The sequence below is a fragment of the Plectropomus leopardus genome, chromosome 10, assembly GCF_008729295.1.
Source record: "Plectropomus leopardus isolate mb chromosome 10, YSFRI_Pleo_2.0, whole genome shotgun sequence".
Lineage (NCBI taxonomy): Eukaryota > Metazoa > Chordata > Actinopteri > Perciformes > Serranidae > Plectropomus > Plectropomus leopardus.
The window spans coordinates 23105545-23125185 of NC_056472.1; the positions used below are offsets into that span (position 1 = coordinate 23105545).

Genomic DNA, 19641 nt, shown 5'->3' on the forward strand with positions numbered 1-19641 from the left:
TGCACAGTGCTCCTGTAAACGTCATCACAGCCAACACAAACAGGTGGTGATGCTAAAGTCATGCTACCGTTGTGTAGTTCATTTATAGCCTAATTTTAGCTATTCTGGGGATTAGATTTAAGCTAAAAATCTTGAAAATAGTATGTATTTATGAAGATTATCTCAATTAACAAAACATGCAAAAATCATAAACTTGAAATCACATTAATTTAATAATTATTCATACAAAAAAACCCAACAGAAAACCCCAAGTAGTAAATAATTTCGACTGGCAACTTTCAAGCAAGAAAATATCAAAAAATTCAATACAAATCTGCATTTGCATTACGCAGCTTTATGTTCAATTCTGATTTTGTTCCCCCCCAGATCTGACCTTTCTACCTAAACTTTTCACATTCTTTAACGAATTCATATCTGATATTGGCACGAATGAATCTCAGCCCTAAAATACCTCATATGCCACCAGTGATGTCACACCTACGCGTTTTAACAAACATCACATTTGTGAAACAGTCATTTGGTGGAAAAATGAATGACAGTGCTGCAAGCCTTACGTCCCAAATTATCACCACAGCAGTGAAGTCCAGTGACTTTAATCTGCTTATTAAAGCCAGTGAATATTTGCATATTTATCTGATTTATGACCCAACATGAAAGCAGCCCAGATCTGTTTGGAAAAAATCTATTGTCTGTGTCGATACTACACTAAAAGAGTCAGAGCAAAAAAACAAAAACAGTTTTTGTCATTTGTCATAATGTGAACATAAGCCAAGGACCTCTTCAGAGGAATTTATATTTCCTTAATTTTTACCACAATTTCATTTAAGAGTACATAAAGTACTGAATAAGTCACAATACAGACATATCAGACACGGGTCACAAAGCTGCTGAATTTTCTACTGTAATCAAAATCAACGAGATGATTCATTATATTGAGACAATTTATTTTAAAAAATTGCTGGTACAAACATGACACTGGATTTGAGAATGGATTCAAAAATGCTCTGTGAATCTCTATTCTGTGTGTTTTTGATGAACTCTCCATCTGTTTCAGAGACAAAGGCCGCTGCAAAGTCCAAATGTATCCATAACTTCAGAATAAATATACTTCAAAAAGACAATATTCCTGGTTTAGTTCATATTCCTTCTCTTTTGTCTGAGTTATGAAAGATGATATTCAACCGTCTGAATGTTATTTAGCAGTGGGTTATTGTTTCTGATCCAGCTGTGGAAGAAAATCATTTAATCTTCATGTTTTATGGAAAATACGTACAATACCACACTACACTAATGTTTAAAAACCCTGAACAACTTGTGAAACAGCACCGAGGCCAAACCTCAGTGGAATGGAGCTGATGAGAAGAAGAATTACAGCTATTACTGGCTCGAACACACACACAGCTTCTAAAACGCCACGATCATCATCACAGATCGTCATCTGACTTTGACACAAATGCTGGAGACAACCAAAGTTTAGGATGGTGACTGATGGACATATCCGTCTCTTCATTCAAGTTAGGGTCACGCTAACAGAGCGCATCAGGAATGAGTCCCAAAACCCGGACGTGAGTTAGCACAGAATTCACCGTTCACTCGTCCTGCAGTCAATCATTTTTTTGGTTAGTTGTCTATAGTTAACACAAGAGTGAGAGATTTTTACGTTTTGTTCTACAACATGAAGTACGTCAGTAAATACCAAACTCATTCATTTTGAAGCTGTTACATGTCTTAGGGTGTTTTTACAATGGGTCAGTTTCAGCCCTACAAGCGGACTCAGACCGATGGCAGCACTTTTTGCGTATGTCTTAACACCTCTGGAGGTGATTTGCTTTATTTGTGCATCCTAAACACACAGTGCTTTGGGCTTGTTTTGTTCTTTGCCATCATTTTTCTTTCAGCCCTAAATCACGTTACTGTGCTAGGACGCTCGAAAAAAACACACAGACGGAACCATTTCGGTTGGTACGGCTAGCAAGAAGGAGGATAAGGAGGAGATTGATTCGCGGAAGACACTGCAGATATAATGGCAAACACATCAAACGCCAACAGTCTGCAAAGCACAGAAACATGACGGTTTTCCTCCAGTTTTCAATATGAAAACAAGGTTTTGTGAGCACACAAGTGCAAAAAACTACAGCAAAAGTACTTTACGACATGCGATTTTCCACTTTTCTCCTTCTCCCTCAGTTTAATAATACATACTATATCTGCTGTCACTGCAGACTTTACTCCAGTGGTTCAAACTGGTTCAGTGTGAACAGAAAGGAGACTGAGAGACAACTGAGTCCTCTTTCAAATGACCTGAAAATGTGAACACAAAAAGAACTGAGTTACTTTTCTGTTAGCCCACTTTTTGGTCCACTTTAAGAGGACTGAGTACAAGAGGGGAATATGTGAAAACAGACTTTAAGAGGGCGGTTGCTATTTGCTAAATAAGACTACAGAGGTTGCGTTGTTTATTACGGAATATTATGCAGGATCTTCTTTCACAAATGTATGGACTCGTACAAATCACTCTTAATGATCACTTATACGCCACCAGTAGGTGTGTGGTGATGTAAGTATCTGCAGATACTCTGCACACTGTATTTGCTTATATTGCTGTGTTGTGATGTTCCTGCAGACAGTGTGCAGATGAGGGCAGGACTTTAGAAAAAGGTAGCGACCAAGTGCCAGACCGTACGTAACATGCATACAAAGTGAAAATGAAAATCAATCAAAATTTGCAAACGTAGCGAACGAGAGTGAATCTAGGGTTGGCTTTCACTTCCACTGGTGATAGTGTTTACAAACAGTGACTGACGATTCCTGCATAGTTGACCTTTAAACCTCATTACGCCGAACACAAACACCTGGTGGTGTTAATGGTAAAGTGCGACCATTGTGTAGTTTGTTTTTAGCTTTTCACTTCTGGCAAGAACATTTATGCTTTAAAAACCATAAGCATTGTGTTCATTTGTGAATATTATCTTGCCGAACAAAGTTTTATAAATGTTTGTTTACCACAGTTTATTGTTTTAAATAATCCAAATTTCCAATGGAAAAATCCCATAGCCTTTTTGACGAGGGAACCAGGGGGATGTTAACTTCCAGGCTGGCCTACAAAAAAAGTTTCATCCCTGCAGCACTTTATTACAAAAATTTTAACAAAAACCTGGGAATAAACTCACTCTTTCACCTTCAGAAACCAGTACTGGAGGCCCTTTGACCTAAAAATGATTGGTGCTCAGAAATAGAATATCAACAACTGTATTTCCGTAAATGGCAATTCAGAAAATAAAAGCAGTGTTACTTGTTTTTGTCCGTGTGGGACTTGAGGAGTGTTGCTGATCATCGATGGTAAGGGCACTTGAGGTTGCGGAAGCTCGTGACTTCAGCAGCAGGACGATCCTCGGAGCACCGCCTCGTCTTGTCAGAGCTCAGAGCTGAGCGAGAGCTGTGAAGCGGCCTGGACACACAGCTAACAGGGTTTTCACCCCTTTTGTCATGTAATTATTGGGAGAAAAGTGATGAGGAGAGCACAGATACTGGGCAACAACATTTGGTTGGAGGGGGCGTGGTCCTTCAGAACCTGAGTTCCCATCAGGTCTGTGTGAATCGGGGTCAGAGGTCAAGGCCATGTGACATGCTGGATCTTTTTCTTCACCTCTGGAGACTTCATGGCACCCTGAGGAGACGGAGGACGAGACACCGACAGATATTACAAACAGCGGTCAGACAAATCAGTGCCACATGTAATGTAGTGTCTTGAGTTTTCTGTTTTGCACAGAAACATATTTCAGTTACAAAGAAATTATTTTCCTTTCTGACAGATTTGGACTCCCATGATTTGATTTGTGGAAATTTGGAGCCGATCCGAATCACCGGCCTGATAAACAAATTATTTTCACTGTGGTCAGAGCTTTGCGCTCTGTGTGTGCTCTTCTAATAAACCAGTGGATTTAGAAGAATTTTCTATTTTTAGTTGGTTTTTTTTTGCACAGAAAATGTTTGACATACAAGAACACATTTTTTCCGTACAGTTTTGCCCCTTCATGATTTGATCTGTGTTTTAATTCTTTGAAACTGAAAGAACAGTTGTTTTCATCTTCATTTACATCGTTATAATTATCTGTATCTTTCTATATGTGTGGTTATTTCCTTTAGTTAAATTTGAAATCAATTTAAATGAAATTATTTATTATTATCATTATTATTGTTATTATTGGTGACTGCAGTTGTCTTTTCGGTATATAGCATATCAAAGAATCATCTGTATTGTAAAAGTACAGTAAAAACACTGACTATTTTACACATTTTCCTTTAGTGACGCAGTAAAAAAACGTGTAACGCATAACCGAGGTGACATAAGAAAAAGTTCTTACCGAGCTGTTTGCTTCTCGTTTGAGGTTTGCCATGTCCTGATGAATGGATGAGGACGAGGAAGACGTGTTTCCAGAAAGCTTGCGGATTGGGTTGGACAGGTTTGCAGCAGGAGGAGGTTTTAACCTGTCAGTGAGTCCTGCTGACACACCAGTTCCCTCTGGTTTCTTTACTTTTAACGGGCCAGAGTGAGACGAACTGCCATCAAATATAATTAGAGGCCTTTTCCTATTGTGGTCGTTACTGGAACTGGAAGTTACCAAACAACAACAATCAATCAGTGACACTAAAATGGATGAAACTCACGCTGATGGCTCTGTTTTCAAACAGGTGCACACGGAGAAGCACTGCTAGGCGCTGCACTTTTTCTGAGGCACACTGGGATTATTCCATCGCCTGTGCCTGTTCTGTATTTCGGTGACTCGCACCGTGTTGCCGTGGGAGGAGGCAGACAACAGAAATGACTGTGTTTTGTGCTGCCCACCTGCTCGGAGCAGGTCAACTGCACAGGCAACAAAGCGCACCTGTGCTCTGTGAAGCCTTTGAATTGTTGAAGGAACGTCACACAAACACCTTTAGTCATGTTCGAGTTTCTGTTTCACACAGAAAAAGAGGTTGGTGATTAAGTTGTCAATGCCTTCGAGGCAGAATAAAGAGCAGAGTGATTCTTCTGAGCAACTGTGAGCCACAACAGCAACCTGTACCTCTTCACACAGCCGTCTGATTACTCACATGTGATTCACCGGTTAGATTTTAGGGATTTATAAAACCAAGAAAAACACAACACAAAATCCCAACCTGTGGGATGACATACCCACCTTTTTTAAAAGATATTTTTTAGGGCTTATTTGCCTTTAATTTACAGGACAGCACAAGTGTGAAAGAGGGAGAGAGAGGAGGAAACATTCAGCAAAGGGCCGAGGCTGGAATCGAACCGGCGGTCGCTGCAGCGAGGACACAGCCTCTACACATGCTGCACATATGTTGCACATACTGAGCCACCGGGCGTCCGATGGCCAGTTTTTAGACTTGCAAAGAAGAGGAGTGCACCGGTTTAGGTGTGCTACTTGTATTGACATGTACCCCGAGTATCTGAAGTAGTATTATGTGGCAATTCAGACTTCACAAATTCAAATTTGAGAAGGCCTACTAATAAAAAAAATGTAAATCAAGGCATTTTAAGGACCCACAGGCACCCTGCACTGGGTAGTTTGTGAATTTCCTAGCAGGGATCAATAAGTTTAAGCCTTTTTTTATTTCTTGGCAATATTCTTACTGTATATGCAAATATATGCAGGGGAGTGAAAAGTGCTGTATATTTCTCTCTGAGGTAGAAAGTGGCAGAAATTTAAAAAAAAAACTACAAAGCTCACAAATTTGTACTTACGTACTCGAGTAAAAGCACTTAGTTGCTTTCCAGCACTCACTAACTGCCCGTTAAATCACAGCACTGTCCCCCACAGTGTCCCCCACAGTGTCCCCCGGTACCTGTCTGTCCGGTGTCCGGCCGGCGTCTGCCTCCCCCGGCTCCTCTCCATCCTCCGGCCCCAGCGGCTGTCCGGTAAGGTCCTCTGCGGCAGCGGGATGACATGTCGGAGGTAGAGCTCTGTAAGCCGGTCCCGGCTGTCACAGCCTCCGGTGCTGACGTGTTTCTGGTTCACAAAGAAACAACTTTTAGTTTGTTGGTGACAAACATGAATCTGATGCTACAGATGACCGATCACACACGCAGTTAGCCGGCATGCTAACACAGCGCTGTTCTCCTCTAAGCAACTCATTAAACGACACTTTCTGCACTCATTTCTTCACATTAACCCACCTCGCTTAAGATTAGGTGCATAAAATCCTGAGACAGCAGCTCTGGGTGCAGTAAAACATCCACATCCGAGGTACCGACAGCGTTTCCATCCTGCCCCGTGAAAGTCGCCATATTGGATGCTAATCTCTTCCCAGGATGCACCGCGTCACAACAACACGGCATGTTTCAGAGCTGATGCCGGCACGTTTTTGCGATTATTTAGGCAAAAACATCACTTTTTTTTCTTTTTTAAATCAGAGATGAACAATGGTGGGTTGACACTTTAAAATTCCTTTAAAATGATGTGGAAAATATGAGCTGCGGGATCAGCGGTGTTCGTAATTATGGTAATTGATCATAAAACATAATAAAATTCCTTTTAAATAATGTGGAATGATTTGTTGGACCAAATTAATTTTTTCACTAGTAAAAAACGTGTGTTCATAATAATGGTAGCTGCATACAACACTTTAAAACTCCTTTTAAGAAATGTGTAAAACTTGTTTTTTATGAGGAATCTATTTTTTTTTTTAAAAAAGTGTGTTAATAAATATGGTATTTAAATACTTAGTTACCATAATTCTGAACACAAGTTTTTAAGTTGATAACCCATACAACTTCATTTGGTCCAACTAAGGTTTTCCACATTATCTAAAAGAAATTCTAAAGTGTTATATAGGCCTACTTAATTACCATATTTCTGAACACACATTTTAAAGTTAATTAGGCCTACTCATGAAAATAAAGTTGTTCCAACATTTTTTTTTCACATTATGTAAAAGAAATTTGAAAGTGTTAACTATTCAAAACATTTACTTAGACTAAGGCGCTGGTATATAACACACTGTAAAAAATACTCCAATACCAGTAACTTGTCCTGCATTTATACCTCACTAAACGCGTTCAGAGCCACAAAAAATATCGTAATGTTGGATTTCTACCCCAAATGTGATTTTGTGTTTTTTCCACTGTCTATTTTTAATGAACAAAGAATCTTAAGAAACCCCCTAATGGTAAATATCACAATAAATAATCTCAACAGACCCTTTTTTCAACTTTTATGAATGGTAAACTCATATCACTGACTATACTGATGCTTCAAAACTAGGGATGCACAAAAATATTGGCACATTTAAAATGAGACATCAGAATCAACCAACATGGTGATTTCTGACAATATGACAAACCATTATTTTTATTTATTTATTCTTATTGATTAAGTGAAAATGTTCAAAACATCAACCTTATGCTGAAGCATCTTATTTTGCACAATGAATGAACTGAAAAGCATCGTATTTTATGTCTCCATCTGCTGGTGTGCCATCACGGTAAGAGAATGCATAATATATATTCTAAAGAGGAGACTTGATGATCATTAAAATTAGGTGGGAAAAAAAGTGGACATATCGATATCCGCATCGGTTATCAGCCAAATGAGTACTTATATATTGGTGTATCGGATATCGGCAGAAAAATAAAAAATCTTGCATATCTATTAAAAATACTTTTAAGGGAAGTAAATGTCTGATCTGCCGGCACTAAAATTAAAAATCTGCCCCTGCCAGCTGGACTGAAAAAACTAGAGGACCTTGTGTTTCTTGTCCTGTCAGATCCTGCAGTGCTCTCGCATCTCAGTAAATTAGCATTTTTTTTGGTTAGTTTACAGCAGTTTGTACTAAAAAAAAATTAGACCCAAATAGAATTATCTTATAACGTCATATCAGGCTGATGCTTTCTGGTGGTAAATCATCTTTCTGTAATAGTTCAGTCCTAACTGGAGTCATGCTTCAGCAGTTCAAAGTTATAACAAAACATATCAGAATAGCTGACTGTACTTAATGATTTAAGAGCCGCAATAAAAAGAAGCCCTTCAGTTTTCCTCCATCAGTCACATGTTTCTTTGTTTCCATCATGTCCTGTTTGTGATGAAAACAGAGCCTGAGGATCACATGCTGATTTAACATCAGTCATATGTGGGTGTTGCCACCACATGGAGATGAATATCCATATAAATCATCACAGCAGTGAGAGCCAGTGGTGGAAGAAGTATTCAGTATTAAATAAAAATACTAATTCCGCACTGTAAAAATACTATTACAAGTAAAAGTCCTGCACTGAAAATGTTACTTAAGAAAAAAGTATTACTTATGTACTCAAAAGTAAAAGCACACAATGTGGAAAAACCTTTAAAAAATAAAACAAACCCCCACAAAAAGACCACAGAAAAAATGACATCCCAAAACTCAACATTTAAAAAAAATAAATAAATAAAAACAGAAGCACACCCTGAAACTCACAAAAATGTTATTAAAAATAGAAAAAACAAACCCCAAAACTCAGAATTATTTAAAAAAAAAAGACACCTCCAACTTAACATCATCAAAGAAAGTTGCCCCCCCAAACAACCTTTAAATTATTGTTTAAAAAAAAAAATGAAAAGAAAACGTCACCTAAAACTCAAAATTATTAAAAAGAAAAATAGTTCAATTGTTTATGAAAATAGCTGGCAATTAATTTTCTGTCAATAAACTGATTGATTAATCAACTAATTGTTTCAGCCGTACTTGTATAAAGGTGGTAAACCGTAAATGTAACTCAGTCATGGAAATGTAGACCAACACACACAGTTTGAATCATATGACGGCCTTTTTTCAAATCAAAGCCATGAGCTTGTTCCGGTTGACCCTTACATGGGAAACTAAAGCAGCAAAAATGTCCCTTTTTCCTGTTATCATTGTGGTTTAGCGACTGGTTACATCAAGCTCTGAGTTAAGTAATTGGGTTAGGACAGTAATGTGCTGTAGAGGAAACCATGAGCTCTAAATTAAGAGGGAGAGAGCGTGCATTGGTTGTCACGTGTTGGCACGAGTTAATGCATTGAGCCTAAATTCACATATTAAGGTTGTGTTTGCCATGATTCATCTTTTTCTTTAAATCAAGCGTGTTCGTGTCATGTTAATGCATTAATAAATACCACTCCCCTTTTTTCCTTACACATTAAAGAAAAAAGTTAAGTAAAGTTAAGTTAGCAGCTGAGTGATTTACATGTAAATAACGGCACCTTTGATATTGAACATGAAATGATTATTATTTGATATCTCCCCCTGAAGTTGAAAAAAATGTCATTCTACACAGAAAATCACCCAACTGAATGGTTTATAACTTCATCGGATCGTGTGAGTCAAAACCATTAACCCTTTGAAACCTGAGAAAATTGGTTTGATTATTTCAAAAACATGGGGAGAATGCAACAAGCAACCTAACAAAACATCACCCAAAACTTTGCAAATCATCTGTAAAAAAAAAGTTACGAGAAATCTACCTAAAATTAAGCCAAAACAAAAGTACAAAACTTAAACAAGAAAATGACCTAAAAGGGTGCTGAAAAATGAATTTATCTTATTTTATTTTCTGTAACATAAATGAAAATAGAAAAATATAATCATAAATATAGTTTTCTGAAAATGTATCCCTATTTTTTGGATGGTTTTCTAATAATGAACTTAATACTTGTAATTTATAGTACATTCATGGCCATGTTGGTCATTGCCTTTTTCCCTCTATTTTCCCCCAGTTTTTAAAAGAAATCGAACCAATTTGCTCAGGTTTCAAAGGTCAGATATCTCTTGAAAAGCGTCTAAACGCAGCACGAGAAAACTGATGTCAATCCGGATTTCAGAGGGTTAACGAGCACCAGTTACAGTGGTTTAAAGGAGCAACGTGTAGGATTTGGTGGCATTTCATGGTGAAAATTTCAGGTTGCAAACAGCTGAAACTTCTCAGCATGAACTCCCACTGAGGACTTATTTTTCACATCAACAGCTTTGCTTGTATATCTCATAAATTAAGATAAATTAAGAGCATGTGTAACATCCACTTCAAGTTGTCACTCTGGATGACCCCTAATTTGTTAATTATTTAAAATAGAATTAATGACGTGAAACAAAACTGTAATTCAGTCTGATAATGAGGCTGAAAACTCAGCAGGAAATGGATCTAACTTAATTTGCAGTGAAAGAACAGCACCATCTTCCTGTTTCATGCTGTACAGCAACACCACCTCTGTTAACCCTTTAAAACCTGTAACATCATCACTTTTCTTGAGCTGCATTCGCACGTCTTTCACAAGTTTTTAAACCTGTGAGGTTTGATTTCTTTCAGAAACATGGAGGGAAATGCCATGAGCAATGTGGCAAGAAATGTCCCGCAAATTTCAAGAATTTCTTTTAGATTTTTGATTATTATCATTTGATAAGGGTAAAATGTCTAGAGAACTACATTTAGAATTATCAAAAATAAATATTTAAAATTATTTTACAGGATTATTTGAATTTCTATGCACCTTTTTTTCAGGTAATTTCCTTGCTTTTTTGTTCTTGCTTTTGTTTTTTTTGACTTTCCCGTTTTGTTGTTTTTATGTTTGTTTGGAGTTTTTTAGGTAATTTTCTTGCACTTTTTTTTAAAATGCCAGTTTCTTGCTTATTTGATTTATTCTTAAATTGCTCATTGCCTTCTTTCAATGTTCAATGTATGATATTAAAATTATACACAGATTTAAAAGGTTGAATCACAAGCATAGCGCATTCACTTCATTTGTTCATTACAGAAAAATGAGTTACAGTTCACCTGATATAACTCCACACAAACATCTGTTGCTGTCAGTGAATTAGATGTACTTCCAGTATCCCGGCAACTCGTTTCCATCATGTACACTGTAAAAGCGTCTTGCACCCAGCAGTCGGTCAATGCAACGTCTTTTAAAAACTGTATTTATTTACCTGGTTTCGTTATATAATCAAAAGATAATACATTCAAGTAAACATTCACAGCTCAACAACAGACGCACCTTCGTGTTGACACACTCGTGTTTTAAAATAACAGTTTCAGGGTTGTGTTTTTGCACAAATCTTATCACCTTTTTTTTTTTTAAGATGTCGGTTGAATGTTTACAGACTTTCCTCTGAGAACATCACTGAACATTAATACCTTGTTTGCTTTTTTTGTGAAACTCATCACATAACTGACAAAAGAATTATTACTATCACAACTACTACTCAAAGTCTGAAGATTGACAGTTCGACAGTCTACAGTCTGAGGAAACAGAATACCATGAAACACCTCAGGGATGAATTATGAAACAGAGAAGTAAATTGACAAAAGAGGGTTTGAATTTGTTTGGATGGCAGTAATTTTCACAAACCTTAATGGCGACAAAGTTAAAGGGAAACTTTGGTATTTTCCAGCTTGGCCTCTATTCTCTCATGTTTTTGTGCCAAAGCAATTCATTAACACAAAACATTTTGAAATTGATCTAATACTGAGAGAGCTGCAGCAGTGAAACAATGTAATCCCCGTGGATCAAGGATTCATCCATTAGAAGTGCTCAGATTATTATTAAAACAGTCTGGCAACAAAACAGAGAGGACATTTTTCTTCACCTCTCACTGATCCAGCCTGTTTGTCGATGTCAATCTCAAAACTTTGTGCACCATTTTGCTACAGTATCTGGATTGAAATGGTGCGCAATAGGCTTTGATGTAAGTTTTTCTTGTTTGGTGGCTGTGAAAGGCGTCACCCAGTTAGCAGCAACGTATATAAATAAATGTCGAGTAGATCTTTACTTTGTACTTGCATTTTTTTGTTTACATTTCACCTTTGCTTTGGTAATGTGAACATATGTTTCCCATGCCAATAAAGCCCTTTGAGCTGAACAGAATTAAATCCCACCGTATTAAAAGGCAGTGTGCAGAAATGTTTTTGTCGGGGGACGAGGCTGAATGCAGCCCAAGACTCGCTCAGCGAGAAGTTTTGTTCTGAAATCTCCTGAGAGGTGACATGTTGCAGGAAAAAAAGGGCTGAAGCATTAGTGGGATTAGGAGAGAGGAGTGCTGGAAAGAGTTTATTGTGTCAGAGTACAGAAAGTGTAACTAAGTCTTCAGTGGGAGATTTTCAATGTCATAGCTGAATATTTAGCTGATTTCGACAATGAGGAAAAGTCAGTGAGGTGACTTCTCCTCAAGCGAGACTTAGTTACACATAATAACACTAAGACTGGATCAGCAAAATGTATAGAAAACATTTCATTTCTTGTAGGGATTCTTTCCATAACGTTGTCTGACACTTTTAAAAACAATATGAGCCTGTCAGCGGCAAAACAAGTACTTTTATTGGAAGTAAACTGACGGTGCACGATTGCCCCATTAACATTACATTGCACCCTTATTTGTTGCTGCAGCTGCAGTGGTCTCTCTCAATACTGGATCAGTTTGAAAAATCATTATCTCCATTAGCCACTTAGACACTTAAACATGGGAAGATGAGGTCCAGCTTGAAAAATACTTGAGTTTCCCTTTAAATCAACCGGTGCACTTTGAGACTGAGAGCAGCAAACATTATAGTCTCACCACAAGATCCATTCAGTAGCTGTTCTGGAGCTCTTTGTCAACAACCAGTGTGTTCTTTAGAGCTTTAGTCGCCTCTGATTGCTTTTTATGAGGAGAAGTAACAGCTGAAAACAGCTGATAGTTGTCAACAGCTGCTGGTTTGTGCACTGACAAACTCCCAGTTTCACACAGCTGACTGAGTCTCGCTGCACACGTAGATGTTGCTGGGCCTCACTCTCCTGCGGCTCCGGCCCGGCACTCTGGGACACAGTCTGCAGCTCTTGGGAATGAACTCCTGACAAGCCTCCCTGAACTTCCTGATCCTCCAGCAGTAGATGACGGGGTTAAAAACCGTCTTCAGGTAGCTGAGCCACAGGGCGCCTATGCTGATTGGATAAAAGACTGAGCTGTAGTAGAACTGCCGACTGAAGACCGCCAGCAAGCTGACCACCGTGTGCGGCAACCAGCACACAGAGAAGCCGACAAAGAGGATGAGGATGGTGGTGAAGGCTCGGGTCTTGAAGCTCATGTCCACTTTGATCTGAGGGGGGCGCTGCAGCCTGGTGAGCCTCATTTTGCTGACTTGGTTGAGGGCAGGCAGGCAGGAGTGCTCGCTGGTGTGGTTGTGGATACGCAGCGTGTTGCGTCGCACTGTGTTGAGGATGCACATGTAAGAATACAGCATGACAGTGAATGGTACAAAGAATACCGCTACTGCCAGCAGCACTGTGTATCCGCGGTCTGCAAGAGAATCGCTGTATCCCAGCACACACTGCGGCGCCCAGGCGCCCCCAACACCTGCTGCACCTGTCCTCCACCCGACTACAGACGGCAGAGACACACACAAGCTCAGCACCCATGACCCTGCGATCAAAAGTTTAGCTCTGTGTGGTGTCAGCTTGTCCTGCCGCTGCACGATGATCAGGAAACGATCCACGCTGATTATGAGGAGTATGGACACCCCCTCTAGGACGAACAGCCAGTACAGCATGATGGACGCCCGGCAGAAGCCGCTCCCAAAGCTCCAGTCGGCAGTGGCCACGGTGACTGCAGTAAAGGGCATGCAGAGCAGGGAAAGCATAATATCCGAGAAGGCCAACGTGGCGAGGAGGAGATTGATAGCGGAGCGCATGGCAGGTTTCTGGTAAACAATTAGACACACAATGGCGTTGCCGAGGAAACCAATGGTAATCATGAAGATCATAATGGCTGCCAGGGTCACACGCAGAGTGACTGATATGAGGGGAGTCGCAGCTTCTGACGGGAGACTTTCCGCTGCTTCCTCTGCATTGTCCGGCCCCATGAAGCCGCACTCGTCCAGCAGGCTTTCATTACAAAAAGCCATGGCAGCTACTGTCAAGTGACGTCAGCCCAGAAGACAGTGCACGCTGGAATATTGTTGTGGTATACACATTAGGTTGTCCTCCAGCACTTCCATGGTAATATCTGAGATAGAAAGATGAGAACAGATATATGGCATTTTAAAACTAGAATTATTACTTTGTGGGTTTTATGCCTCGTGAAACCTTCTAAGAAATTTCCTACAGGTGTTCATGAGATTTTGTATTCATGTGAAAAGACAGATGCAAGGTCACTGCGACCTTGACCTTTGACCAGCAAAACATAACCAGTCCACTGCTGACTCCAAGGGGACGTTTTTGCCAATTTTGAAAGAATTCCCTGGATGTGTTCTTGTGATACTGTGTTTACGAGAATGAGATGGAGGCAAGGTCATACTGGCCTTGACTTTTGAGCACCAAAATAAAATCAAATTATCCACGACTCAAATTGGATGTTTGCGCCAACTTTGAAAAAATTCCCTTGAGGTTTTCCTGAAATACCACATTCATGAGAATGAGACAGATGGGGTCAGAGTGACCTTGACATTTGACCTATGACCACTAAAATCTAATCAATCGTTCTTGACTCCAAGTTGATGTTTGCGCAAAATTATAAGAAATCCCATCGAGGTGTTCTTGAGATATCGCGTTCATAAGAATGGATGGACAAACATATGTACTGATGGGAAACCTGAAAACACAATAGTCAGCTATATCTGGTGCGGAGGCATAAAAATACTTGTGACAACAGTGAAATACAGAAGAGTTTCGGCCTGACATTCAGCTGTAAACATGGCATCAACATGGAGTTCAGCTGCTCTGTGATCTATTACTCATTGATGATTGTAAATTTTAAACAGTGAGAGGAAGACTGACGTCCCCACGATGCTGAGGGAGTTATATAAGCCACACGCTACATTCAGGGATGTAGTCACACATGACAAGGTGTTGCACTGGCTTCACTCAGGTTGATGATTAACAGCTGTACAGCCGAACATGAGTGAGTATACAAACATTCACACCCGCGCCCCTCCAGAGCACACAGAATGTGTAATGTTTCACACATGAATAGAAATGCACACATTTACACATGTACAGTACACACCCACGGTACAGCCTGACGTCCTTCCACTCAGCAGAAGTTCATTCTTGGATAAAGCTTCTGATGCAGCCTTGATAAAACAGAGAGGCATCCTCAGGACACACAACCGTTGCTATGGTTTCCACCTCCTGCTCCTGATGGTGGAGTAGTGTTCAGGTTTCAGGTGTGGAGCTCTTAGGTGGACCGGCTCGTAGGAGTTGGGACTGGAAAACAACAAGACCGGTTAGGGGTTCATAACCTTCATGTTTCTTTCCGTGTGAACTTGCGTTAGCATCTAAATAAAATGGGCATTTTTTACAGCAGATATTTTGAAAAAGGGTCTAGCAGCAGAGCTCCAGGCTCAGGTCCTCCGACAGGCATTTTCCAGTCACAAGGTCGGAAAAGTAAGTCTGACATTGTTGCTGCAGTCAAATGCGGTTGTGTTTACCATGTTCTTGAGAAGAGTCCATATGAACGCACCCCTCTTGTCATAGTAAACGACTTCCCAAGCTGTAAACACAAGCTCATAAGCACCCTTTGACTGTAGCAATTAAAATAGTTTGCTTGTGTCATTAGCGAATTCCTAAAATTAGCAAAAGTTTTTGGCTAATTAACATTACCTGACTATGTTTCAGTTATATTGAAATATTAGGTTGTACTGTTTATCTATGAGTTGCTGATGTAAGGCATGTGGCTTATTGAATGAATGAATGTGTTCTATTGTATCCTGATGATTGTCTTCTAAACATATAATACACCTATTAATGATAAGCATGTCAAACAATTCATAAACTATAAAGCCTAAACGTGAAACCAAATGTGATCAGCCTATAATAGGGCTACTTATACAGTAACATGAACATGACACAATCTATAAAATAAACACTCACCAGGCTATATAATTCATTAAGTGTGATAAAACAATAGGCTATGTTGTGTGATACAATACAGTAATATAATAAACTTTATTCAGAAGTACAATAAAAACACATGATTTTCCACCATGAGTCCTGGCAATGGAGAAGAGTCCCAGCACCTGTGATGTACCTGGAGCTCTGCAGTGAGACTGTGTTGGATATTTTCACTCGTCATAGAGGTGGGTGTTACTAATAATCCTTAGCTTTGTTCTATTCGAGTGTCCCAACAAGTCATGACAGTGCGACAGTGAAGCAGCATGACCCTGAAACTGAAGCAGCTAAATGAAATTCACCCATTTTAATTAATTCCTTACATCTGTGATTTTTATACTGTGACATGTCTAAATATCTACTGTAAAAAAAAAAATTAAAAAAAAAATGCCAGTAGATTCAGTAATTGTTTTACTGTCATAGTACAGAATCACTCTAACTTACTTATTGTAAATACTCACAAAAAACATATCAAGAAAATCTAAATTCAATTGAATTTAAAAATAGTGTTATCTCATAATGGTTAACCCAAACAGGTGAGAGGAACTGATCCCTCCAATGACTGTAGCTACATTCTTGCAACACAAAAAAACCCTTACAGGCCACTGCATAGTGTTGCTGGCTGTTGCCATGGCAACAAGGTCACCAGTTCCATGGCAACAAGCAGCCCATACTCTCATCCCTGATGACAAAATATTTTCTGTATCACACAGTTTGCAATTTACGATTTTTTTTAGGACATGGGAATTGAACTCACAGTCGCCACCATGTAAAAAAAAATGTTTTTGTGAAACATACAGCAAAGAAAGCCTCTCTGTCAGACATGTAGGTGATAAACATGTCTGTGTTATGGTCTTGTTAAGTCATTATCTTTTAGTATAATCAATAAAGCCTTGCATTTATTGAATGAAATGCAGGGGATAAATTTGCCTGCAAGAGAGAAATAAAATACAACAAAGGCATGTGTTAGCGAATAATAAACAGTGGGATCATGTAGCCCATGCAACAATAAATGCTTTATAATTTGAATTTTAATACATTGATTTTAGAAGAAAATGACTAGGTGCAAATTATGCCATGACCATAATGGGCTGACTTGCCCTGCAGGGGGATCCTAGCTGCTTATTTGAACAAAAACAGGTGGTTTTACTCATCTTCTCAGCTCAAGGTCTGATTCAGGAGGTAATAAAAGCCTAGTGTGACATTACAAACATCAAACATTACAGCCGAAATAAAATAAAATCATTGCAAAAGGCTTCTTTATTTTCTCATTTTCATGTCAGATTTGATGAGAAAAAAAGTCTATTGTGGTTATTAATTTTAGAGGATTATTGTGGCATACCTTTGTAATACAAATATATTTTTCCCTGTATTGATAATCTATTGCTTACCTCCAGAGACATTAAATTTGCATAGTGCCACGGCTGAGCCTCGTACAGTGTGTCCTCACATTTACATACGAGTCTGTTTGTCTCCATCACCTGTTTGTCTGTCAATCATCACTCAGCCTGTCTGCATCACCACCGGAGGACCAGTCAGAGCAAATCTCCACATACATCACCAAAGGCATCAAGGAGCATTTTCCCCTTTAAGGATTAAAACAATAAATCGATACATTTTATGCATTAATCAGACAAAAATAGGCTTACCTTGACGTTTCATGCTTGTCTCTGCTCGACACAGCCAGCTCGGTGATCGCGTGTCTCTCCCCGTGCATGACGAGCTTTTCCTAAAATATCCTACTTTGAACATTTTACTGTCGTATCGATCGCCGCCGTGCCGCCGCCTGCGGAGGATGCTGCTGACGCCAGAGAGCAGGTGGTCTCTGATTTAAAGGAGCAGTGCAGCGAATATTTATTTAAAGACGGAATATTTAATAGGCTAAGGGTGCAGTGCTTCTGGTATATTTTATCTTCTCATACAAGTGGAACATTTGGCATATGGTTATTGCTAATTAATGAATGATGTTTGCGACTCTTTTTTTTTCACGCTATACCATCAATTTTGTTTTCCAGAAAGTAGGCTTGAACACAACACAACAGATAATAAGAATGATAATATTAAAGGTCCGGTGAGTTAAAGGAATATATTATCTGAGATTGAATATAATATTCATCTCTATGTTTTTATTAGTGTAGAATCACCAAAACGCATGGATGAAATACTGAACGGGCCCTCTGAGCATGGGCCCAGGGCCCCAAAGAGACTCAAAATGCCAATAAAAACCCACAAAATTATTAGCATATTAAATGTCACGTGTGTAGGATTTAATAATAATAATATTTCAATTCAGTATTTTCTCTAATGTTCCACCCATGCAAGTAGTGATTTAATAAACTATAGTAGCCCAGAACAAACCAAACACTGGCCACTTAATGCTACACACTTGACCTTTAATAATAAGTGGTTCCATTAACTACAAAAAAATTAAGATTGCACATTAGTTTTTTTTTCTCTCTTAACTGAACAGGAATATTAAGAATCCATATATGAAGTTAATTGTAGTTTTGGGGTGTGAGTTGATAAATGCCATCAACAGTAAATAATAAAACAAAAACATCTCATCTCATAGGCCTGTTATGGAATCTTACACAAAATAGAAATATTTAAATTAAGCATTTTCTAATAATTAACCCATGCAAGTAGTAAAATGAATGGCAGGCCAGTTAAGCTTTTGATATGCTGCAAAGTACCTACAGAAAGGGACAGTTTGGAAGGGATATACCAGTTCAAAAATTGCAAAAATTATTATGTATATATATATATATATATATATATATATATTATAAGATAATGACTCATAATGTGCAGGTGTCAATCAGTAATTTCAGTGACACACTATCAGATCCATTGCCTCAAACATTCAAGCTTGTATTTCTCCCCTTGAATTCGTAAATTTTTTACAGACTATTCTATTAAATTATTCAAATAATCTCATATTTAAAAATATACTAATCAATTTTTTGTTAAAGATTATTTAAAAAAAACAATAATCATAATTTGCCATACAATCACTGTAACTCTTGCATTGTGAAAATTCTGAAACATGCATCGACTATTTTGTCCAGGCGATGGCAGCATTGCATTACATGCAACTGGCTTTTTGTTACTGAAGCATTTTAAGCCATTGATGTGTTGGTATGTTTAGGTTTTTAGGTATGTATAGAGTTTTGGGTTTGTTTGTTTTTTTTAATTCAAACTTATTTAAAGTTGCAGCACCTCTTTCTAGAGTATAAATTCCATATTAATTTATAGTAACAGCTTTACATAATGGTAAAATTAATATAAAGTAGGCCTATTGTATTCTGAGGAGGTATATCACACATCAGTGATAGATTGCTGGCTGAATCCAGATGTGCAGAATAACATCTGTAGTCACAGGTTTTCTAAAGATAATTAAATTGAATTTAATTTAGATTTTTCTACATTAGAAAAAAATGGTGAATTCTTAATTGTCACACACACAGATACGTTCACACACTTAGCATGCAGGCGGAGATTCTTTTCATGGGCATGCTTGTCTAAATTGGCATCGTGCCCATGTGTTGAACATGCCCATCAAACGAGTTCCACTCCACCGGTCTGGCACATGCATGCTCGTCACGTTCAGTGGCACCCACACAACAAGCTTGCTAGTGAGAGAATTCATTTCCCTGTCCATTATTCCACAGATGTTTGCTTTAATTTCTTCTTGATGGAGAGACTTTGGTGCTCCATCATTCACCAAAAAAAGCAAACAAAGTGAGAAATGTTCACCAATAAATCTGAA

The 19641-nt window shown here is 38.6% G+C and overlaps 2 protein-coding genes across 2 annotated transcripts; both read right to left on the bottom strand.

Moving 5' to 3' along the window:
• Window positions 1-42: 42 nt before the first annotated feature.
• Window positions 43-6313, bottom strand: c10h2orf49 (chromosome 10 C2orf49 homolog). The gene is made up of 4 exons (XM_042495150.1): window positions 6182-6313; window positions 5851-6014; window positions 4365-4611; window positions 43-3667 (listed from the first exon to the last, which is right to left on the bottom strand). The coding sequence occupies exons 1-4, from the start codon at window positions 6290-6292 to the stop codon at window positions 3611-3613; spliced, it is 579 nt and encodes a 192-aa protein (XP_042351084.1). The 5' UTR covers window positions 6293-6313; the 3' UTR covers window positions 43-3610.
• Window positions 6314-12644: 6331 nt separating this feature from the next.
• Window positions 12645-15038, bottom strand: gpr45 (G protein-coupled receptor 45). Its single transcript, XM_042494018.1, has 2 exons — window positions 14989-15038; window positions 12645-13989 (listed from the first exon to the last, which is right to left on the bottom strand). The coding sequence occupies exon 2, from the start codon at window positions 13886-13888 to the stop codon at window positions 12728-12730; it is 1161 nt and encodes a 386-aa protein (XP_042349952.1). The 5' UTR covers window positions 13889-13989; window positions 14989-15038; the 3' UTR covers window positions 12645-12727.
• Between the last annotated feature and the right edge of the window lie 4603 nt (window positions 15039-19641).

Excerpts from the sequence above, each read along its gene's own strand:
- c10h2orf49 (XM_042495150.1), bottom strand. The coding sequence starts at position 6,292 with ATGGCGACTTTCACGGGGCAGGATGGAAACGCTGTCGGTACCTCGGAT. Across the intron at positions 6,015-6,181 it reads TGCACCTAATCTTAAGCGAG|AAACACGTCAGCACCGGAGG; the intron begins GTGGGTTAATGT and ends TTTGTGAACCAG. Across the intron at positions 4,612-5,850 it reads GCCGGACACCGGACAGACAG|TTCCAGTAACGACCACAATA; the intron begins GTACCGGGGGAC and ends GGTAACTTCCAG.
- gpr45 (XM_042494018.1), bottom strand. The coding sequence starts at position 13,888 with ATGGCTTTTTGTAATGAAAGCCTGCTGGACGAGTGCGGCTTCATGGGG.